This window comes from Heteronotia binoei, chromosome 11, assembly GCF_032191835.1.
Source record: "Heteronotia binoei isolate CCM8104 ecotype False Entrance Well chromosome 11, APGP_CSIRO_Hbin_v1, whole genome shotgun sequence".
Lineage (NCBI taxonomy): Eukaryota > Metazoa > Chordata > Lepidosauria > Squamata > Gekkonidae > Heteronotia > Heteronotia binoei.
In genome coordinates this window covers 81927682-81950580 of record NC_083233.1, presented here as the reverse complement: position 1 = coordinate 81950580, position 22899 = coordinate 81927682, and the positions used below count along the sequence as shown (strand labels likewise).

At 48.7% G+C, this 22899-nt stretch overlaps 1 protein-coding gene across 3 annotated transcripts in view; it reads left to right on the top strand.

Annotated features, from left to right (window-relative positions):
- The window catches only part of CORO1C (coronin 1C), a 113569-nt gene that overhangs the window by 69501 nt on the left and 21169 nt on the right, over positions 1-22899 (top strand). For all 3 annotated transcript variants that reach the window (XM_060249328.1, XM_060249329.1, XM_060249330.1), the window contains exon 3: positions 9937-10059. In XM_060249328.1, the coding sequence (XP_060105311.1) occupies positions 9937-10059 (123 nt within the window). The remainder of the gene's footprint in view (positions 1-9936; positions 10060-22899) is intronic.

Below are 22899 nucleotides of genomic sequence, written 5' to 3'. Positions count from 1 at the left end.
TTCACTTTAGACCCCATAGCCTCTAAGTAGGATGCTGCCTTTGAGAATTGCGTTTTGTTGCAAAAACACTCACACAAGCACGCCCAGTGCACTTTACGGCGAATGGGCAGCCCCCCGAGGGCTGCTAAGTAGTTCTTAAACACAAAATGGTCGGCTAGATTCTTTTTCTCTACCCGTTGTCTGACTCCGGTGGCTCTCGGCACTGTACAGAATGGCGTGACGTCATTCTGCTCTGCAGAGGCTGTTTCTTTTCCCCTACTCCAGTACTGCCCTGTCCCCCCCCCCCGTATGCTTCCTCAGGCACCTACTTTTGTGCTTGCACACAGCTCTCTAGCACTCATGCTTTCTCTCTCTCTCTCTCTCTGTTGTGTATGCGGACCAAAGTGTAGACTTATTGAGTGTTCCTGTAAGGCTCATTAGAGCCAGGCAGACTGAGCTTGGGGACTTGGGAACAATGGGCAGCAGGATCCAAATCCCTGCAGCCCTGGACCAATCACGCCCCCCTGCTGGTTTGAATGATCCAATAACATGCTTGCGTGGGAACCCTGAGATGTCTATAGTGGCCCCGTTGGCCCCGTTCGTCTGTCTTTTGAGTGCAGCCCTGCACTGTGCCATACATAATAAAGAGTTCATGATCACCACCACCCTGCCATTTCATTGCATTGTACCCGCTGTATTATTCTCTCTCTCTCTCTCTCTCTCTCTTCCTCCCCCCTCCCCATGAGCATCCTTAGTCTGCCAAATTAATCTGCCTCTTGGCTAATGCCTGCTCACATTCCAACTCACTGCTTTGATAGAACTTGAACTCTGCTGTGCGTGACGTTACCGGTGTGCAGGCTTCTGTGACTTGTGGTGAAAGATGCAAGTTTCATCTTCCCAAATACAATTTAAGCGTAATGTTTTTAGAAGCCTTTTGGTGACAGCCGCGATACTATGATCTATTCCCCCTTTGGGGAACGGCCTCGTTTACTTATCTTAACAAGGGTTAGTCAAGGAGGGCCTGGCCGACTTGCCGGATGACGAATGGCCATTTGTCACGGTCTGAATCGGCAGGGCACTCCTCCTTTAAGCCCCAGCGCCTGGGGTATGAACCATCTGGTGTCAGTAGATGCGGATGCTCTATATAGATATAGCCCTTCTCGTTAAATGATAAGCAGCCGCTGGGGTTGGAGGCTTGGGAGCCGGGAGTGTCGGGCCCTAGAGAAGAAACAGCGTCTGTCTGAAAGAGAAAAGCTTAGTCTGCATTTCAAGCCCATTTTCTGCAATCCAGTTTCCTTCCTCAACTCCCTTCTTCAGCACACGTATAGCAGAGCGTGCTAGTTTATGCTACTTCCTTCTTTTCAACCGTGAGGATTAAAAAAAACACCCACCCCACCCCGTAACAGCTTTCTGCACTAAATTATCTAAATTCTTTTTTGTGTTCAGCTGTGCCCCTTCCTAGTAGCAGCTGTCTAGTCAGAGCTGTTATGTGTAATGTTTTGGCCACTCTGAATTCAAGCGCCTTTATTTGGCAAATTTTATCTGCAATAACTTTTAAGAAGTAATTACTGCTGTTTGCATTTAACATTCACCTGCCTGGATTGAAAAGTGGTAAAGCCGCAGTACTGCAGTCTGAAGCTCTGCTCACGACCTGAGTTGCATCCCGGCAGAAGCTGGGTTTAGGTAGCCAGCTCAAGGTTGACTCAGCCTTCCATCCTTCCGAGGTCGGTCAAATGAGTCCCCAGCTTGCTGGGGGAAAAGTGTAGATGACTGGGGAAGGCAAGGGCAAACCACCCCGTAAAAAGTCTGCCGTGAAAATGCCGTGATGCGACGTCACTCTGGAGTCGAAAATGATTGGTGCTTGTGCAGGAGACTACCTTTTTAAAAACCTGGATTGAAGTTTTGTGAATTTCTCGTCAGTCCTCATCCTGTTGATTGGGATCTGCTGCTAATCCAAATTTGGATTTTTAACCGTCCGGTCGATTGCCACCTTCCGACCCCGCCGAATTCATTCTGATTTATGCGTCAGAAGTTAAAACAGCAGCATTTGCATTACAGATCATGTTGTGACAAATAGTCCCCCGATTTCATCCCACCCATAGAGCTCGATCCCTGCCTGTCTGCGGTGGGACAATCAGCCACAGTTAAGGCAGCAGTCCCCATTAGCATCACGCCCAGGGGAGCCACAGAAGGGCATTGAAAACAAATCAGCCAGTATCATAATGCCCCTGTATACATCGATGGTGCGGTCTCATGTGGAATACTGTGTGCAATTCTGGTCACCACACCTCAAAAGGGATATTATAGCATTGGAAAAAGTGCAGAAAGGGGCAACTAGAATGATTAAAGGGTTGGAACACCTTCCCTATGAAGAAAGGTTGAAACGCTTGGGGCTCTTTAGCTTGGAGAAACGTCGACTGTGGGGTGACATGATAGAGGTTTACAAGATTATGCATGGGATGGAGAAAGCAGAGAAAGAAGTACTTTTCTCCCTTTCTCACAATACAAGAACTCGTGGGCATTCAATGAAATTGCTGAGCAGTCGGGTTAGAATGGATAAAAGGAGGTACTTCTTCACCCAAAGGGTGATTAACATGTGGAATTCACTGCCACAGGAGGTGGTGGCGGCTACAAGCATAGCCAGCTTCAAGAGGGGATTGGATAAAAATATGGAACACAGGTCCATCAGTGGCTATTAGCCACTATATATATATGTGTGTGTGTGTGTATGTATGTATATGTGTGTGTGAGTGTGTGTATATATACACACACACACATATTGGTCACTGTGTGACACAGAGTGTTGGACTGGATGGGCCATTGGCCTGATCCAACATGGCTTCTCTTATGTTCCCATCGCCCACTTGCTCCTTCTCCAAAGCCTCTCTTCTGCAAAGCACAGGGCCAGACCAGGCTTTCCTCCACCTCACTGGGGCAGGGGGTGCTTCAGAGCAGCCCAGAAGGCATTGCCTTTGTGTCCCCAGGGGGCCCGGCTGCCTCTGTCCTAGGGAGAGTGCATGGCTTGGAACCTTCTGACATGTGACATTGTTCAGCATATTGTGATTTGAAAGGTAAAGCTCAGTCTGCCTGGCTCCAATGGGAGTATCCAGAGTCTTCTCTTGAGTCCACATACATAACAGTGTTCATGGCAGACTTTTTACAGGATGGTTTGCCATTGCCTTCCCCAGTCATTTACACTCCCCCCCCCCCCCCCCACCCAGCAAACTGGGTACTGGAAGGATATAAGGCTGAGTCAACCTTGAGCCGGCTACCTGAACCCAGTTTCCTCTGGGATCGAACTCAGGTCATGAGCAGAGAGCTTGGACTGCAGTACTGCAGCTTTACCACTCTACGCCACGGGGCTCCTTTGTGATTTCCCTCATGCCAATTTGTTATGACGCTCACTAGCAATTCTGAGAATTCCACAAGCGGCTGCAAGCTCAACAGCTTTGGGGACTCCGGGGATAAAAGATGGATTAAACACAATATTTGGTGCATTTACTAGATGCTCTTGTCTTACTTGGGCTGCCAACTCCAGGTTGGGAAATTCCTGGAGATTTGGAGGTAGGGCTGATGGAGGGGAAGGACCCCAGCAGGTTTTGCTCCTGAGTCCACTCCCCAAAGCAGCCGTTTCCTCTAGAGGCACTGAGCTTTGTGGTCTGCGGCTCAGTCGTAATTCCAGACCGTGGGCGGCCATAAGTGTTACAGATGTTCTTTGATTTAGATGTTTTATTGACATTCATATTAATTGCTGTAAGGAGTATAATCTACTTTTAGGCACAGTATCCTGTATGGAATCTGCTGTGCACATTAACAGTTTGAGACGATGCTTATTGCACTAAGAGCCTGAGCACCTGTCAGCTCGCTTTGTCGGGACTGCAGTGAATAGCTGTGAAGGCAGGAATCGATTGTGGAGTCTCTCCTTTCCCCAGCCCGTGTGTGACTTTGATGGTGTGCTTGGCCACATGGTGTCGTCCTGCTCTCTTCCCTTGAAGCAAGAGTTCTGGCCAAAAGGAGCGTCTTGCAGGGTTGGTTCGCATGGCCTCAAAAGCAGGCTGAAATGTGGCATACCATGAAGTGTGGTTGTGACCACGCTTCATTGCTTATTCAGTTGTTTTCCTGGCTACCTGTAGCTGCCTTATCAGACCACTGGTCCATCTGGCCTGTCTGCAGCCTCTGACAAGTGGCAGCTTTCTGATGTAGAACAAAGCAGGAGCCAAGTGGCACCTTTAAGACTAACAAAGTTTTATTAAGAATGGAAGCTTTCGTATGCATGCAGACTTCTTCAGATGAGGGGATAGGGCACAGTGGGCTGAAATACATGTAGTTGGTGGGTTAAGAGTGTAAACTGATTTTTGTTGTCGTTCAATCACACAGTCGAGTCCGACTCTTTACAACCCCATGGACAAAGTCACGCCAGGCCCTTCTGTCTTCCACCATCTTCCAAAGTCGGCTCAAATTCATGTTTGTTATATCAGTAACGCTGTCCAGCCATCTCCTCTTTTGCTGTCTCCTTCTTCCTTTGCCTTCTGACTTTCCCAGCATCAGGGTCTTCTCCAGTGAGTGCTCCCTTCTCATTGGGTGGCCAAAGGATTTGAGCTTCAGCTTCAGCTTCAGCATCTGACCTTCCAGGGAACAGTCTGGGTTGATTTCCCTTAGGACTGACTGATTGGATCTTCTTGCAGTCCAAGGGACTCTCAAGAGTCTTCTCTAGGGAGTGCTCCCTTCTCATTTGGGGGCCAAAGTATTTGAGCTTCAGCTTCAGCATCTGACCTTCCAGGGAACAGTCTGGGTTGATTTCCCTTAGGACTGACTGACTGGATCTTCTTGCAGTCCAAGGGGCTCTCAAGAGTCTTCTCTAGGGAGTGCTCCCTTCTCATTTGGGGGCCAAAGTATTTGAGCTTCAGCTTCAGCATCTGACCTTCCAGGGAACAGTCTGGGTTGATCTCCCTTAGGACTGACTGATGTTGATACAAAGGATCAAATGGCAAAATAGTATAATAAATTGGAAGACCATTTGGTCTGGATAGCAATAAAAGGTAATAAAAGTTGCCTGTTAATTGCAAATGGTCTTCCAATTTATTACACTATTTTGCCATTTGATCCTTTGTATCAGTTTACACTCCTAACCCACCCGCTACATGCATTTCAGCCCACTGTACCCTATCCCCTCAGTCTGAAGAAGTATACATGTATACGAAAGTTTACATTCTGAATAAAACTTCGTTGGTCTTAAAGGTGCACCTTGTCTCCTACTTTGTTCTGCTGCTTCAGACCAACACGGCTGCCCGCTTGGAGCTTTCTAACGTCTCCTGCAAAAGTCTTCCCCAGCCTGCTCTCCGGAGATGCTGTTAGGGATTAACCTTGGAAACTGTTAATGCAAAGCATGTTGTCTTCCACCAAGCTGCGGCCCATAATTTCATAACAGGATGACATTTTGCTTTTGTAAGGAGGGAGCGCTCAGTAGCCAACTCCCATCCCAGAGACCTATCACTCCTGTCTTTTCTATCCTGATAACGTTCTACGTGTTTTTATCTGAAGGCAGCGATCAGAGATAAGGGCTCAAGACGAGCCGCAGCTGGTCTGTGGCTTACGCTGCTAATCAAGCAGGGAAAATCCCCATTCTCTTCTTCATAGTATTTAAGAAGCTTGCAGTAAGTTCCCAGGTCTCTGGGAACACCCCAAACTGACAGACAGATAAGTGCAGGGCCTCTTTGGTTGTATTTGACTCTACGTCGCTAGCCTTTTGTTAGTCTAGAAAGAAAGATACCAGCAGAGGGGTAATTGCACGCTCATGTCGCAGCAAATGAATTGCCATTCCAATCATTTTGCACAATAGGATGAGGTTGATTTAACACTCAGGGGCTTGTTTGCAAACTTGGTGTTTGGCCTTTATCTTGATCTGACAGATGGGATAAATTTGTCAGTTTAATATGTATGTAATGGCTAATTCCTCCCCCCCCCCCCGGCTGATTGACAGATGAGGATACATCTTGATTAGCCCACCGTTGGTTCTCTGAATGCAGCTGTACCATGTGGTTTCATCTGTTAGGGTATTTCTTTTAAGCTAACCAGATGTGTTCATTTATTTGTTGGAATTCTTCATGGGTATCTCATCCCATTCATCTGAAGCTCTTTTGATTTGAGTTTTAGATGAGGTGATCTTCTTTCTTTTTCACCTCAGATGTGTTTTTTTCATGGGGGATGCTTTCATTTTGTGTCCAGCATGTGTCAATGTAGACTTTCCCCTCCTAGGTTAAGGTGTGCTTCTCTCACATGTGCATAACAGGCAGAATAATGGAAGGCCTGTTCCTCAGTGGCTGATCCACAGTCTGTCCTGTTAGGCCACTCTGCCTTTCCAGTCTCCCCCATGGATAATTTATACTCCGCCTTTCAGTTAAAATATCCAACGTAACTACTAGAAAGTTGCTCAAGAACCAAGATATAGAAGAAAATCACACACAACAAAAAAGCTGCTGTGATGTAAGAACAGAACAAAATTGCAGTAGTAGTAGCCGGTCAAGAAGAAGAAGAAGAATTGCAGATTTATACCCCGCCCTTCTCTCTGAATCAGAGACTCAGAGCTGCTTACAATCTCCTATATCTTCTCCCCCCACAACAGACACCCTGTGTGGTGGGTGGGGCTGAGAGAGCTCTCCCAGAAGCTGCCCTTTCAAGGACAACCTCTGCAAGAGCTATGGCTACCCCAAGGCCATTCCAGCAGCTGCAATTGGAGGAGTGGGGGATCAAACCCGGTTCTCCCAGACAAGAGTCCATGCATTTAACCACACTAAACTGGCTCAAGGCAATCAAGATACCCCCAAAACGCTTTGGAAAAGGACTGCTTTGCTTAATGCCCAACAGAGATGGAGCCAGGCAGACCTCCCTCGAGTGGAATTTCCACAAGTTTGGGGCTCTGGCGGTACTGAAGTTGTCTGCCCTAAGTAGCTTCCTAGGTGGGTTCAGATGGTGGAAACACATGGAAGATAATCTTAATAGACAAGTAGATCCTTATTATTGTCTTAACACTTGCTTAATGGCCAAACTTGCTTAATGTAAGAGTCATATAGAATAAACATCAGATGTTTGAGAGCCACAAGGCAGGAAGGAAGGAAGGAGGGAGGGAGATGGAAATAAAGCAACTTTAAATGCGTCCTTCAAGCTGCTGACTGACTTGGTTTGCAGAAGTGATTTAAAGAGAGAAATGTCTTCTCCAAGCCAGCTGATGGGGTGGTGGAGGCTTCGAGAGCCATACCATGCATATGAAAGAGCCACATGTGGCTCTTGAGCCATAGTTTGACCACCCTTGTCTTAACGTATGGAAGCTCAGTCTGTGCTGACCCTCTGAAGGAGGCGGGGATCCATTCGAATGGCTCTGTCATAGAGGCTTGTGGATGCTGTTGGATTCTGGATTGGTAGGAGCACTTGTGGAGGCTGCCGTGAGGGCTTGGGATGAGAAATGCCTGGAAGGTATCAGCAGGATTGCCTCCGATACCTTCTTCTGCCCTTGAGCCAGAAGCAAGTACCATGGATGGCAATGTATGCAGTTCTGCGGTGAGGTAAAAGCAGTGTGTCTGTAGTTTTGGCATTCAGAAAGTTGATTTTTTTTTTACACAGATTTATTTAAATGATGATGATGATATTGGAGTTGTATCCCGCCCTTCACTCTGAATCTCAGAGCAGCTCACAATCTCCGTTACCCTCCTCCCCCACAACAGACACCCTGGGAGGTGGCTGGGGCTGAGAGAGCTCTCCCAGAAGCTGCCTTTTCAAGGACAACCTCTGCCAGAGCTATGGCTGACCCAAGGCCATTCCAGCAGCTGCAAGTGGAGGAGTGGGGAATCAAACCCGGTTCTCCCAGATAAGAGTCTGCACACCTAACCGCTACACCAAACTGGCTCTTACAGGGTCATGGTGGTTCTTGTTTGGTTTAAACGGCTCTGAGCCATTTTTTAAAAAGACACAGAAAGCTGGAGCGTAAACTTTTAATGGCTCACGATCTTATACAAACAGTATCGGTTCATGGTTTAGTTCATGGTTCAGCCGCAAGCCAAACCACAAAAATGTGGTTTGTGCCCATCCCTGTGTGTGCGCGCTGACAACCACTCTCATGGAAGAAAGTTAGGTCACAACCTGGCTTTCCCCTTTGTTAACCCAGGAATTGCACAGTAGCCCTTTAAGCAATCTAGTGAAATACTGAGCTTGCTATGAGGCTAGAGGTCCTAGACCTCTCTGTCACATCACAGTTGTCACATAACATACCTTTTTTCAGTGGGTACTTTTATGGTTCTTCCTATTAAGCTTAAATTGAGCTAGATAAAGAATGTTGCTCTAACTCCGGTAGGACTTTCCTCTTCATCCTCTTTTGACAAGAAGGTCTAAGGTCAGTTGTCTGCAAGAGCTAATAGTTATAGCTGTTTCTAAAGCCTCTCATGCAATGAACTTTGAATTGGAAAAAGCCAACCTAGGGATTAGCAGAGTAGTAATAGCAAGTGTGATTAATCCCAAATTCAGGAATTATAAGGAGTAAATAGCAGCTCTGTAAATCAAGTCAGGGATTCTGAAAGAAGACAAGACATGAAGAATATCCAACTGCAGCTGTGTTTCTGTAAAGTATATACAGCAAACTAGAAATTAAGGCTGCCTTTGCTGGGTCGGCATGAATTAAAGGCATTTCCAGCAATATATACCTGCATGGGCTTCTAAAAATTATGGCACAGGGAGTGAAAGGGTGTGCAAAGCAATTTGCTAAAGCCCTGGAAAGTTGCTTCCATTTATGGTTGCAAGTTACTAGCTGGATGAGCAAACACTTTGTGTGTGTGTGAAGTGCCAGTAAGTCACAGCTGACTAATGGCAACCCTGTATGGTTTTTAAGGCAAAGAAATTAATCAGAGGCAGTTTGCCATTGCTTAAAAACATAAGAGAAGCCATGTTGGATCAGGCCAATGGCCCCTCCAGTCCAACACTCTGTGTCACATAAGAACATAAGAGAAGCCCTGTTGGATCAGGCCAGTGGCCCATCCAGTCCAACGCTCTGTGTCACATAAGAACATAAGAGAAGCCATGTTGGATCAGGCCAATGGCCCATCCAGTCCAACACTCTGTGTCACATAAGAACATAAGAGAAGCCATGTTGGATCAGGCCAGTGGCCCATCCAGTCCAACACTCTATGTCACATAAGAACATAAGAGAAGCCATGTTGGATCAAGCCAGTGGCCCATCCAGTCCAACACTCTGTGTCACATAAGAACCTAAGAGAAGCCATGTTGGATCAGGCCAGTGGCCCATCCAGTCCAACACTCTGTGTCACATAAGAACATCAGAGAAGCCATGTTGGATCAGGCCAATGGCCCATCCAGTCCAACACTCTGTGTCACATAAGAGAAGCCCTGTTGGATCAGGCCAGTGGCCCATCCAGTCCAACACTCTGTGTCACACAGTGACCAAAAAACCCAGGTGCCATCAGGAGGTCCACCAGTGGGGCCAGAACACTAGAAGCCCTCCCACTGTATCTCCCCAAGCACCAAGAATACAGAGCATCACTTGCACCAGACAGAGAGTTCCAATGATAAGCTGTGGCTAAGAGCCACTGATGGACCTCTGCTACATATGCTTATCCAATCCCCTCTTGAAGCTGTCTATGCTTGTAGCCGCCGCCACCTCCTGTGGTTTTCTCTGTGTAGTGACCCTGGCGTTCCTGGGTGATCGCCCATCCAAATAGTAACCAGGGTAAGACGTTCCTTAGCTTCTAGGATCTGAAAATATGAGGCTAGCTGATGCTGTGAATTTGCCAAACCTTGTTTCCTGTCAAAGCCCCTTCAGGAAAATATCACAATTAAGATCATTTCTTGGTATGAGACGCATAAGTTTGACCCCTGATGTTTCCTCATTGTGTGTCTATAGCCTGAATGCTGTTTGTGTCCTGTTCGTTACAGTGCTCCCTTCTCTCTGTCCAGACAGGTAGAATCGACAAATCCTACCCCACCGTATGTGGCCACACGGGACCGGTGCTTGACATAGACTGGTGTCCTCACAATGATCAGGTCATTGCCAGCGGCTCGGAGGACTGCACCGTTATGGTAAGCTGATGAAATAAGCACTGCAGAAAGCTGGCTTCTTCTCACCTTTAGAAATAATCTTATGGAGCTTCCACTGTGATGTTTTTAACCTTAAACTTAACCTCAGAGTGAATTAGTTACTGTCGGTTGTACTTTTTTGGCAGAATGTGAAGAACAGTGGCTCTAGAACAGGGGTGTCAAACATGCAACCCAGGGGCCAAATCAGGAGCCCACGAGGGGCTCCTATCAGGCCCCCAAGCAACTGGCTGTCATCTGCTTCCTTCTCCTTCTCTCTTGCTTCCTTCTCCATCACAGGCTTACTCAATCGCACAGGGGCTACAGAGCAAAGCCTCTATTTTCTCCATTGGCTGAGGCTCCTCCCTCGGGGAGGAAGGGGGGAAGGGAGAGCTTGGCTTGCCAGGCTCTCTCAATCGCACAGCAGAGCTACTGAGCCAAGCCTCCCTTCCTTCTATTGACTGAGGCTCCTTCCCCTCCTGGTCCCCTGGGGAAGGAAGGAAGGAAGGAAAGAGCCAGAGCTTCCTTTGCCCAGTTTCCTGGATCACACGGGAGAGATACAAGGCAAGCATCTTTAAGACCAACGAGTGCTAATGTTTTAAGCAAGTTTTACTTTAAGTTTTTAAAAAAATCTTTGTGTTTGTCAGTGTCTTTTATAAAGTTTATCTCTCTGCTGCCTGGCATTACATTTTATGACACGCATGGCCCAGTCTGACAGGGTGACATTTATGTCAGATCCGGCCCTCATAACAAATGAGTTTGACACCCCTGCTCTAGAACCTTTTCCTCTTAGGACCTTGTTGCTTGTGCAGTAGTAAACAATGTCCACGAAGTACAGCCTCTTACCACTTCCATGTCACCTTCCGTAAACAAACTTTTAAAAAACAAATATATAAACTGATCTTTTAGGGGGCTAAGGTATGCAGTAGCCCTGCCCTGTTGGCTTTTTCTCGCTCAGCTTCCAGAGAGGATTGCAGTGAAATATTGCCATTCGGTTGCATGATGATCACAGTCTGCGCGTTCTCTTTGAAGAGTGGTTTTTCTCATGCCAGACAATAAGGAACTCCTTAAATGTGGATTCTTTAGCAGCTTTTGAATGACAGTAATGGACTACAGGTTTTCTCCTCGCCTGGAGAATGCTGGATTATATAATGGTTTTGCGGAGGGTGCCATATGGGTCTTCTCAGATGGGAAGAACCGGTTGCAGCTGGAGCCAGTTTCCCTTTCCAAGAAGGTGAAGCGCCGGTTTGCCTGGACATCCAGGGTCTGCAAAGTTTGCTTTGGCAAACATTTCGGAGAAGCTTTTGGGGCCAGTTGGCTGCTACATGAGCCCACGATATTACCAGGCTGATTATGCTGATAAACTGCTATGGGTTCAAGTTAGAAAAGCCAACAGACTGCAACCTTGGCTGTTATGGCCGTTGCTGGGTATGTAAGACCCAGTTGGAGTAGAAAACGAAAGCCACCCCCCCCCCCCCACACGCAATCTAGTCCTTGAGACAGGACGCTTTTCCTTTATGAGCAAGTGTCAGTCACATGGTGTATCTCCAAGCTGGTTAACTCATTGAAAGGCCTGGGACAAGATTTAGCTCACTCCTTGAAATAATGTGAAATCCATGAAAGAGCTGAAGAAAGCTGAGCAACTGAGGGGGGAAACATCTCCCCAGCTGAATGCGAGCAGGGTCCAGCAAGGCCGAGCCTCGATTCCATGCACGTACCAAGAATGTTTCGCTCATCGGTGAGCCGGCTACAGCCTGGTCCAGCGCAGACGGGATTTAGAGCCAGCCTTCCAGACCGGAGAAAGCGTCTTCGGTTTAGCCCTAGAACTTTGCAGAAATCAACAGCAAGAATGTTCCTTTCCATTTGACCGTCTTTGCCAATACAAACTCTTCTCTTCCTGGCTGTTCTTCCACATGCGGCTTCGTCTCCTTCCCTGCAAACATCGAGGAAACAATCATACTGACTTAGTGAACATCTCGGCAGTATTAAAGGACCAGAGCCCCGCTGCCTTGGAGTTATTTTTTCTCCGTAATCTTACTCTGTGTCGTACTTGTAAAGAAGCTTTTGACATGCCAACACATATAGCTAAGTCCTGTGCTCCATAACTCACTTCCTCTCTGATTTCATACAAAAAAAGACAGGTCATGCCCCACCCTGTTTAGGAATGAACGAGCCGGCTCACTGAGGAGCGAGCTGACCTCTTCCTTCTGTTACGCTCTGCTAAGGAGATTAGAGCTTCTGTTTCACTCCTCTACAAAGGATTACAGCGGGTGGCCAGTCCTCCAAAATGATGCCCTTCCCCACCTCCTAAAAGTGGTGCCGCTGCCCCCTTCGTTCAGCCTGTGTGGTTCTCTCTCTGCAGCTGCAGTTTCTTCAAGAAGAAGATGAAGAAGATATTGGATTTATATCCCGCCCTCCTCTCCGAAGAGTCTCAGAGCGGCTCACAATCTCCTTTCCCTTCCTCCCCCACAACAGACAGCCTGTGAGGTAGATGAAGATATTGGATTTATATCCTGCCCTCCACTCCAAAGAGTCTCAGAGTGGCTCACAATCTCCTTTCCCTCCCCCCCCCACAACAGACACCCTGTGAGGTAGATGAAGATAATGGATTTATATCCTGCCCTCCTCTCCGAAGAGTCTCAGAGCGGCTCACAATCTCCTTCACCTTCCTCCCCCACAACAGACACCCTGCGAGGTGGGTGGGGCTGAGAGGGCTCTTACAGCAGCTGCCCTTTCAAAGACAGCCTCTGCCAGAGCTATGGCTGACCCAAGGCCATGCCAGCAGCTGCAAGTGGAGGAGTGGGGAATCACACCCGGTTCTTCCAGATAAGAGTCTGTACATTTAACCACTACACCAAACTGGTGGGGCTGAGAGCTGTCCCAGAAGCTGCCCTTTCAAGGACAACCTCTGCCAGAGCTCTGGCTGACTCAAGGCCATTCCAGCAGCTGCAAGTGGAGGAGTGAGGGATCAAACCTGGTTCTCCCAGATAAGAGTCTCCACACTTAACCACTGCACCAACCTGGCTCCTTGCTGGCTTCAGAATCTCGACTGTGCTTCTGTTCGCTCGGGTGCAACTTGCCAGCCTTCACCCTAGCAGCAAATCACATTTTCTTCACTCAGAGCGGAAAGAAGTCGCTGCTTGGCTGAATTTCCATTGTTTTGTCTCGATGATAGCTCTTGGAGCAAAATTTGAGTCCTGTGGCACATTTAAGCCCAACGAAGTTTAATTCTGGGCATAAGCTTTCGTGTGCATGCTTTTTTGCTCTGAAAGGGGCCGCCGGACTCAGACGTTGTTCAGTCGCTTCAGCCTGTGGGCGGAGGCTGCGACAGTGCAGGTGGGGTTCAGTGGTCCCCCAACACAGACCAACATGGCTGCCAGTCTTCTTGGAGATGTTCAGGGAACACCAGTGCACTCCCTGGCTTGCCACAGCCAGCTCGGTTAGACTGGCTAGTTGGATCTAAGGTCTGACTTACAACCTCCTTATGGGGAATGGATAGTTCCTGCCTCCTTGAAGCAGGACAGTGTTTCTATCCCCCCCTCCAAGCATGGATGTTCTGGACCTGAATAACTGCATACTAGTCTCTAATTTGCCTTTCTTGAACAAAGTAAGGATGACAAACACAGTGGTGGCCAAAGTCAAGCACACACTCACACGTATAGGATTTTGCGTTTGCACAGCAGCTCTTTTAGGTTGGGCTTCCACCTGGGCAAACCCCACAGGTGACTTCTTTTTCCTCAATCAGCCTGTTCACAACATTTTGAAAGAAGTCTAATAACGCGAGTTGCAGCAGCGTTTCTAGGGTCATCTGAGTGAATCCAATTCTCTAGATCAGCGGTAGGCAAATTACACACATCTACTTGTGAAGTCCTTGGTATGCTTCCAAATAACAGTTGAGGGTGGGGAGCACAAACACGAGGGTTGTCCTTGGCCGGACACTGGGCACATGCTGCATCCCCAGCAGCACTGCCAGCTCCCCAGTAGCCTTGGTCAAAGAATTGGCCCTGCGTCCTGAGCAAGATAGATTGCTGTGTTGTTGGGCGCTAGTGTCAAGGGGCTGCCTATCCCAGCTCTACAACTAGGCTCTCCAGGCAGGGCATCCCCCAGTTTTACAGGCTCCTCCCTACTGCTAGCCAGCTAGCCATTGGGGGTAACCCCGCTGCAACAGCCACAATGTGCCTTTAGATCTCAGGCAGACTCAGAGGCTTGCAGCTGCTTCTGTTTTGGAAGGGATGTGTCTTTAAATCTCAGCAAGACTGAAGCTGTGGGGGGGGGGCGAGCAGGAAGAGCCCACATATATGTGTGTGAGAGAGAGAGTAAGCGAGAGAGCCCAGTTCCTCTGTTCATTGAAAGAATAGTAAAGTGTTAACTAGAACCTGAGTTTGGGTTAAAGGAAAACCCCAGCCTCTAGATCTCTCTCTCAGTAAGTTGGTTGAAATAGACCAGATTGTTACATTCAGCAACTCTGGTGAGTAAAGCTATCTATACCATTGCCCCAGGGAGATCACAAAACTGTGGGCATGCAGACAGTTTATTTTGGCTGCTTTGTGTGTGTGTGTGTCAGAGAGAGAGTTCACTTTCATTTTAGTGGAAGTGCAGCTGCTGTGGAACCACTTGAATGCAAAAAAGAGGAGGAAATGTATTTCAGTTTGGTGTAGTGGTTAAGTTTGGTGTAGTGGTTAAGTGTACGGACTCTGATCTGGGAAAACCGGGTTTGATTCTCCACTCCTACACTTGTACCTGCTGGAATGGCCTTGGGTCAGCCATAGTTATTATAGAGGTTGTCCTTGAACGGACAGCTGCTGTGAGAGCTCTCTCAGCTCCACCCACCTCACAGGTTGTTTGTTGTGGGGGGAGAAGATATAGGCGATTGTAAGCAGCTCTGAGTCTCTTATTCAGTGAGAAGGGCGGGGTATAAATGCACAGTTCTTCTTCTGTTCGGGGGAACTGCACTGCTATATTTTTATTTGTTTGTTTTTAGGGAATGGGAAAGTCTCCTGGCTCCACCCCCAAAGTCCCCAAATATTTCCTGAGTTTGCCCCGGCAACCCTATCTCCATTGGGGGGCCCCAGGCAGCTTTGCAACAAAAACAGCCTCGGTAGCTCTGGTCCTCTAGCTCTGTTCTCAGAGGTGGGCCGGGGGGAATGGAAGCCTCTTGGTTCTCTGGGCAGCTGTTGATACCATCAGTCATGATATCCTGGATTGCTTCGTAGAATAGCCATGTTGCTTTGCAGTGGAAGAACTGGATTTGACTCTAGTGGCACCTTATAGACCAGCCAGGTTTTCAGGGTATAAGCTTTCAAGAGTCTAAACTCTAGTATCTGATGAAGGAAGCGTTGAGTCTGGACAGCTTAGGCCTGGAAAATCTTCTTAGTATCTAAGTCATTACTGGACTCAAATCTTGCTCCAGGTTGCATAGCTGGATTCGTTTGTTTATGTTAATTTGTATTCCACCCTTTCCCGTGAACGGGCTCAGGGCGGATAACAACAAAAATTGAAACAATTAAAAACTACAAACTGACACCATAAAATACAGTAAAACAAACAGCATGTATTAGGGTTTGTAGAATCTTTCGGGATCAAGTGCCGTGTTCTACTGGAGAAAGTTTTCCTTCCAGACGTTTCGTTCTCAGCTGAGAACGAAACGTCTGGAAGGAAAACTTTCTCCAGTAGAACACGGCACTTGATCCCGAAAGATTCTACAAACCCTAATGATGTTACCAGCCATGAAAACCTGAAATCTTTGAAAACAGCATGTATGTTACGGCGGCAGCTGGAAGGTCCTCTCTGTTGGGTAGATCCCAGAAGGAGAAGGGGGAGGCTGCCGCTCAGCCCCTTGGAACTTTGCTCTGCGCGGCTCTGTAAGATTCCATCTTGTCTCCACATGCTCTTCAAAAGCTGTGTGAAGTTGCTGGGAGAGGTTCTCCAGAGGAGGAAGGAAGATGCGGACGACAGTCAGCTCTCCTACTCAGTGGAACCAGATGAGAGCATGGGATTTCTGAGAGCAGCTGAAGGATCATGAATGGAGGGACATTCCCCCCAGACGTTAATGGCGGTTCTGAATAATCTCAGAGTTGGAGGCTTTCTTGTGCTGGACCGGGCAGTTCCGCTCCCTCTGAAACATCATTTTGGGGTGCTGCTGAGCCAGCCATGGGCAGCTGTGCCTTTAGACTTAGCTGTGGCCACTCCTGGAAAAGTGCAGTGTGGCTTAGTAAGCTCCATTCTGGTCTACTGTAATATACTGTGTGTGGAGCGTGCTTTTGGACACTGTTCGGGGGGAAGTTTCATTCCAAAAACTGATAAATTACAAGAATGGGCCCAAGTGAGCTAAAACAACTGTATTGGCTACCAGTTGAGTTCTGAGCACAATTCATACTTAATGTCAAAACTGGTTGAGCCACAGTTGCCCAAGAGAATGTCTTCTGCTTTAACAGATTTCTACATATGGCAAGTTCCCCTGCATTGTCCTTTCTTCCTGAGGTTAGGTTGCGGGGAGGGAGTTGCAGGAGCATACGTTTCCCATCAGTTGCACCTTCTTTCATGATCCTTGTCATTCTACCCTTACCACGGGAAGCCTGCCAGTCTGACTCCTTGGCCTTTCAAACCATGGTTGGCATTGGTGCCTTTGAAACCATGGATGAAGTAATTTGATTCCAGCAGCAGCCATCTGGAGGGAGCTGAAGCCGGTTGTGGCTGAGTGGTAGAAGAACTGCTTGGCATGCAGAAGGTCCCCTGTTCAATCCCGGGCATGAGCTAAAAAGGATCCGGGGGTAGAAGAAGAAGACCATAGATTTATACCCCGCCCTTCTCTCTGAACCAGAGGCTCAGAGCGGCTCACAATCTCCTTTATCTTATTCCCCCACAACAGACACCCTGTGAGGTGAGTGGGGTTGAGAGAGCTCTCCCAGCAGCTGCCCTTTCATGGACAGAGACTCAGAACAGCCTACAATCTCCTATATCTTCTCCCCCCACAACAGACACCCTGTGAGGTGGGTGGGGCTGAGAGGGCTCTCCCAGCAGCTGCCCTTTCATGGACAGAGTCTCAGAACAGCCTACAATCTCCTATATCTTCTCCCCCCACAACAGACACCCTGTGAGGTGGGTGGGGCTGAGAGGGCTCTCCCAGCAGCTGCCCTTTCATGGGCAGAGACTCAGAGCGACCTACAATCTCCTATATCTTCTCCCCCCACAACAGACACCCTGTGAGGTGGGTGGGGCTGAGAGAGCTCTCCCAACAGCTGCCCTTTCATGGACAGAGACTCAGAGCGACCTACAATCTCCTATATCTTCTCCCCCCACAACAGACATCCTGTGAGGTGGGTGTGGCTGAGAGAGCTCTCACAGCAGCTGCCCTTTCAAGGACAACCTCTGCCAGAGCTCTGGCTGACCCAAAGTCATTCCAGCAGGTGCGAGTGAAGGAGTGGGGAATCAAACCCGGTTCTTCCAGATAAGAGTCCGCACACTTCACCACCCCACCAAACTGGCTCTCGTAGGTGATGTGAAAGGCCCCTCCCCAAGACCCTAGAGCAGGGGTGGCCAATGGTAGCTCTCCATGTTTTTTGCCCACAACTCCCATCAGCCCCAGCTATTGGCCATGCTGGCTGGGGCTGATGGGAGTTGTAGGCAAAAAAACATCTGGAGAACTACCGTTGGCCACCCGTGCCCTAGAGAGCCACTGCCAGTCTGAGTAGTAGATGGTGATCTGAGTCAGTATAAGGTGGCTTCATGTGTTCCTATGTTTGCTCCAAGTGCCCCGTGCTTTTGTTTTACTATTCTTCTGTGCTCTGGTGTTCTGCAGCTCTCCCGGTTTGGAATTTTGAAATTAATTTGGTAAAATTTATTGACGGCTGTGCTTTTTTAAAAAAAAAAAACCTGTCTTGAGGGTATGTTAGGGCGATGTGATGCAGTATCTTTAATTTACAAAAAAATTTAAAACATGAGTGTTAAAACATCAAAGGTGTGTCTGTTGCATTATTGGACATGTGAGCTAGTATATAGATAAGGTTCATAGCACCCATACTTGGAGCAAAAGTATGCACAGATCTTCACACGCGATGCTTGTTCTTTGTGATAGTCATCTCATCAGTCATCCGTACTTCAGCTCCATTCCTGAAATGCCTCCGAGTTGCCTGAGCAATGGCTTTCCAGAAGGTGTCCACCAGAGACAGCTGCACTGGTGCTGCGGAGTCTGTGTCACCGTGCAGCCTGTTGCGGTGCATACGTATGGGTGGGGAAACCTGGTGTGCAGTGCTGTTTTCTGGCACCAAACATGGACTGCTTTCTTCCGCTCATGGCCCACAGCAAAAGAGCTCTGTGTTAGATAAGACATACGATCAGAATGATCAAAATAAAATAAAATGCCTTTAATAGTTGGGGTTTAGGACCAATTAAAAAGTAAAGGTGCAAGCGCCAGTTATTTCTGACTCTGGGGTGACATCGCATCTTGACGTTTTCACGGCAGACTTTTTTACGGGATGGTTTGCCATTGCCTTCTCCAGTCATCTACGCTTTCCCCCCAGCAAGCTGGGGACTCCTTTGACCGACCTCGGAAGGATGGAAGGCTGAGTCAACCTGGAGCCGGCTACCTGAACCCAACTTCCGCCGGGATCAAACTCAGGTTGTGAGCAGAGCTTGGACTGCGGTCCTGCAGCTTGACCCCTCTGCGCCAGGGGGCTCTTTAGGACCAATTAGAGTAACACAAAATAGTGTGCAGTGCTTTGCAATCCCCTAAACACTTCATGAGACTGAGTGTGAAGAGCTTAGCTTACCGTTGTGTTGCAGGTATGGAGAGCTGTGGCTGATGGGGCCAGGGACAAGACCTTCCCAGGGGATAAAGGTACATCATGCTCTCCAGTACCTGGATGGCCCAGGGTAGCTCGGCTAAGCAAGCTTATCGAATCATAGAGCTGAAAGGGACCTCCAGGGTCATAATGCAGGAAATTCACAAATACCCCCTCTACACCCCCAGCGAAGAGCCCCGTGGCACAGAGTGGTAAAGCTTCACTACTGCAGTCTTTAAGCTCTGCTCACGACCTGAGTTTGATCCCTGCGGAAGATGGGTCCAAGTAGCCGGCTCCAGGTTGACTCAGCCTTTCATCCTTCCGAGGTTGGTCAAATGAATACCCAGCTTGCTGGGGGGAAAGTATAGATGACTGGGGAAGGCATTATTGGTAGCCAGTGCGGCGCTTTCAGCACAGGCTGAAATCTTCACCGTTTCGCCTGCTCATTTGCTCCCCATCTGCTTTTCCTAATCCCATTTCATTGTGTGAGGAAGTGTGCTTGCCCACGAGAGCTCACGACTTGGATAAAACTTTGTGTTCTGTATTGAGACTGAAACTTGCCCTTTGGGTAAATCTGACTTAGCTGAGCTTGAGGCTCCATGACAAGGGTCACTGGATTCTGGGAGGAGGCTGATCAAGAGGCTGCAGGCCAGCCGTGTACCTTGAGTTTAGCGTGTTGGGTTTTGCGGTGGAGACATTTGCAGGCGAAGAGCTCGTGGCGTAAAGTGGTAACGCTGGAGTACTGCAGTCCAAACTCTCTGCTCACGACCTGAGTTCAATCCCGGCAGAAGCTGGGTTCAGGTAGCCGGCTCAAGGTTGACTCAGCCCTCCATCCTTCCGAGGTCAGTCAAATGAGTACCCAGTTTGCTGGGGGGGAAAGTGTAGATGACTGGGGAAGGCAATGGCAAACCACCCTGTAAAAAAGTCTGCCATGAAAACGTCGGGATGCGACGTCACCCCAGAGTTGGAAACGACTGGTGCTTGCACAGGGCTCTCCCTTTACCTTTTTTTACACCCCCAGTGACCCTTGCTCCATGCCCAGAAGGCGGCAGAAAAGTATCCATTATCCGTGGCCAAATTGGCCTGGAGAAAACTCACTTCCTGACTCCAAAGTGGTGATCAGCTTTTCCCTGGGTGTGTAAGAAAGGGCCAAGAGGATTAAGCACTGACCCCCTAACTAGGTCAGCCCTAGTTAGTACTTGGATAGGAGACCACCAAGGAAACCCAGGCTTGCTACGCAGAGGCAGGCAATAGCCAATCTCTTCTAAACGTCTTTTGCCTTGAAAACCCCCATCGGGGAGTCACCATAAATCGTCTGTGACATGACAGCTCTCTCAGATGCCATACTCTTGAGGAAGGATTTGAGTGGCCCTCATCCTGACCCCTGGGTCTGTACTTTGGAGACCCTCCTGCTGCCCTTTCTTTGCCTCTGCGTGAAAGGATTAGCAGAGCCCTTGTCTCGTCTGATCTTTGCTCTGTCATGGCCCTGCCATCCCTTCTCTGAAATGTATATTTTGACCCTGTGGGTAACCTTCCCCCTTTTACCTGGGGGAAACGCTTCCTGCGATGGGTGCGCTCCGGCTCTCTCTAATCCAATTAAATCTCTCTGTTCCTGCAGTTGAGGCCTCGGACTTTCTCTCTCTCCTTCTGTCGTAGGCCAGATGGCTGTTTTTAATTCAGTCACTCTTCAGTTGGTAAAGCTATATAGATCAGGGGTGGTCAATGGTAGCTCTCCAGATGTTTTTTGCCTACAATTCCCATCAGCCCCAGCTAGCATGGCCAATGGCTGGGGCTGATGGGAGTTGTAGGCAAAAAAACATCTGGAGAGCTACTGCTGGCCACCCCTTATATAGATCATGGGGGCGACCATGTTTTTATGAAAGGCATTGCAGGCTGGCTAGTTCAGTGCGCAAGATAACTTGGTTTAAATCTGAAAGGTCTCCTGGCTCTCAGCCTTAGTGGGTGCTTGCATTTAAATAGCTGGCTTTCTCCCTTTTTTACATCATCCTGGCCTCCAGTTTGGTGTAGTGGTTAGGTGCACAGACTCTTATCTGGGAGAACTGGGTTTGATTCCCCACTCTTCCACTTGCAGCTGCTGGAGTGGCCTTGGGTCAGCCACGAGTTTGCTCAAAGCTGTTCCACTTAAGAGCAGTTTCTGTCAGAGCTCTCTCAGCCCCACCTACCTCACAGGGTGCCTCTTGTGGGGAGAGGAAAGGAAAGGAGATTGTAAGCCACTGTGAGACTCCTTCGGGTAGTGAAGGGAAGGAACGGGAAAGGTCCCCTGTGCAAGCACCAGTCGCTTCCGACTCTGGGGTGATGTTGCTTTCACAACGTTTTCACAGCAGACTTTTTACGGGGTCTGATGAAGTGTGCTTAAGAGTGCACGAAAGCTTACGTTCTAAATAAAAATTGGTTGGTCTTAAAGGTGCAACTTGACTTCTGCTTTCTTCAACTGCTTCAGACCAACACAGCTGCTCGCTTGGATCTTTTTATGGGGTGGTTTGCCATTGCCTTCCCCAGTCATCTCCACTTTCCCCCCCAGCAAGCTGGGTACTCATTTTACTGACCTCAGAAGGATGGAAGGCTGAGTCAACCTCGGGCCGGCTACCTGAATCCAGCTTCCACAGAAATCGAACTCAGGTCATGAGCAGAGAGTTCAGACCACAGTACTGCAGAACTGCTGCTTTACCACTCTGCTCCACGGGGCCGCTTTGAGACTCCTTGGGGTAGTGAAGGGTGGGGTATAAATCCAGTCTTTCCTTCTCCTTTTTCAGTGCGCAGCTGGAGGAGCTGAGGCCCGTTGGGAGAGCATCTGCTTGGCATGCAGAAGGTCTGCCAGGTTCAGCCCTTAGGAGATGGGGAGAGACCTTGGTGCCAGTTGGTATCAGCTCTCCTGAGCTCAATGGCAGCATCATGTGTCACTTTAGAGCAGGAAGCTCATGGTCTGGTTCTGTGGGCCACAGCTTGCAGATATTATCATTTTGCGTTGCCCAGGGGAGTATGCTATGCGATTACGACGACTACATGGCCCTTCTCCCTGAATCAGAGACTCAGAGCGGCTTCCAAACTCCTATATCGTCTCCCCCCACAACAGACACCCTGTGAGGTGGGTGGGGCTGAGAGGGCTCTCACAGCAGCTGCCCTTTCGAGGACAGAATCTCAGAGCGGCCTACAATCTCTTCTCCCTTCCTCCCCCACAACAGACACTCTGTGAGGTAGGTGGGGCTGAGAGAGCTCTCCCAGCAGCTGCCCTTTCAAGGACAGAGTCTTAGAGAGGCCTACAGTCTCCTTTCCCTTCCTCCCCCACAACAGACACCCTGTGAGGTAAGTGGGGCTGAGAGGGCTCTCCCAGAAGCTGCCCTTTCAAGGACAGAGACTCAAAGAGGCCTACAGTCTCCTTTCCCTTCCTCCCCCACAACAGACACTCTGTGAGGTGGGGGGGCTGAGAGGGCTCTCCCAGCAGTTGCCCTTTCAAAGGCAACTCCTGCGAGAGCTATGGCTGACCCAAGGCCATCCCAGCAGGTGAAGTGGGGGAGTGGGGAATCAAACCCGGTTCTCCCAGATAAGAGTCCGCACACTTCACCACTACATCAAACTGGTTCTCTTCCCATTATTATGATGATGATGATATTGGATTTATATCCCGCCCTCCACTCCAAAAGAGTCTCAGAGCGGCTCACAATCTCCTTTATCTTCCTCTCCCACAACAGACACTCTGTGAGGTGGGTGGGGCTGAGAGGACTCTCACAGCATAAGAACATAAGAACATAAGAGAAGCCATGTTGGATCAGGCCAACGGCCCATCAAGTCCAACACTCTGTGTCACACAGTGGCAAAAAATGTTATATACACACATACACTGTGGCTAATAGCCACTGATGGACCTGTGCTCCATACACTGTGGCTAATAGCCACTGATGGACCTGTGCTCCATATTTTTATCTAAACCCCTCTTGAAGGTGGCTATACTTGTGGCCGCCACCACCTCCTGTGGCAGTGAATTCCACATGTTAATCACCCTTTGGGTGAAGAAGTACTTCCTTTTATCCGTCTTAACCTGTCTGCT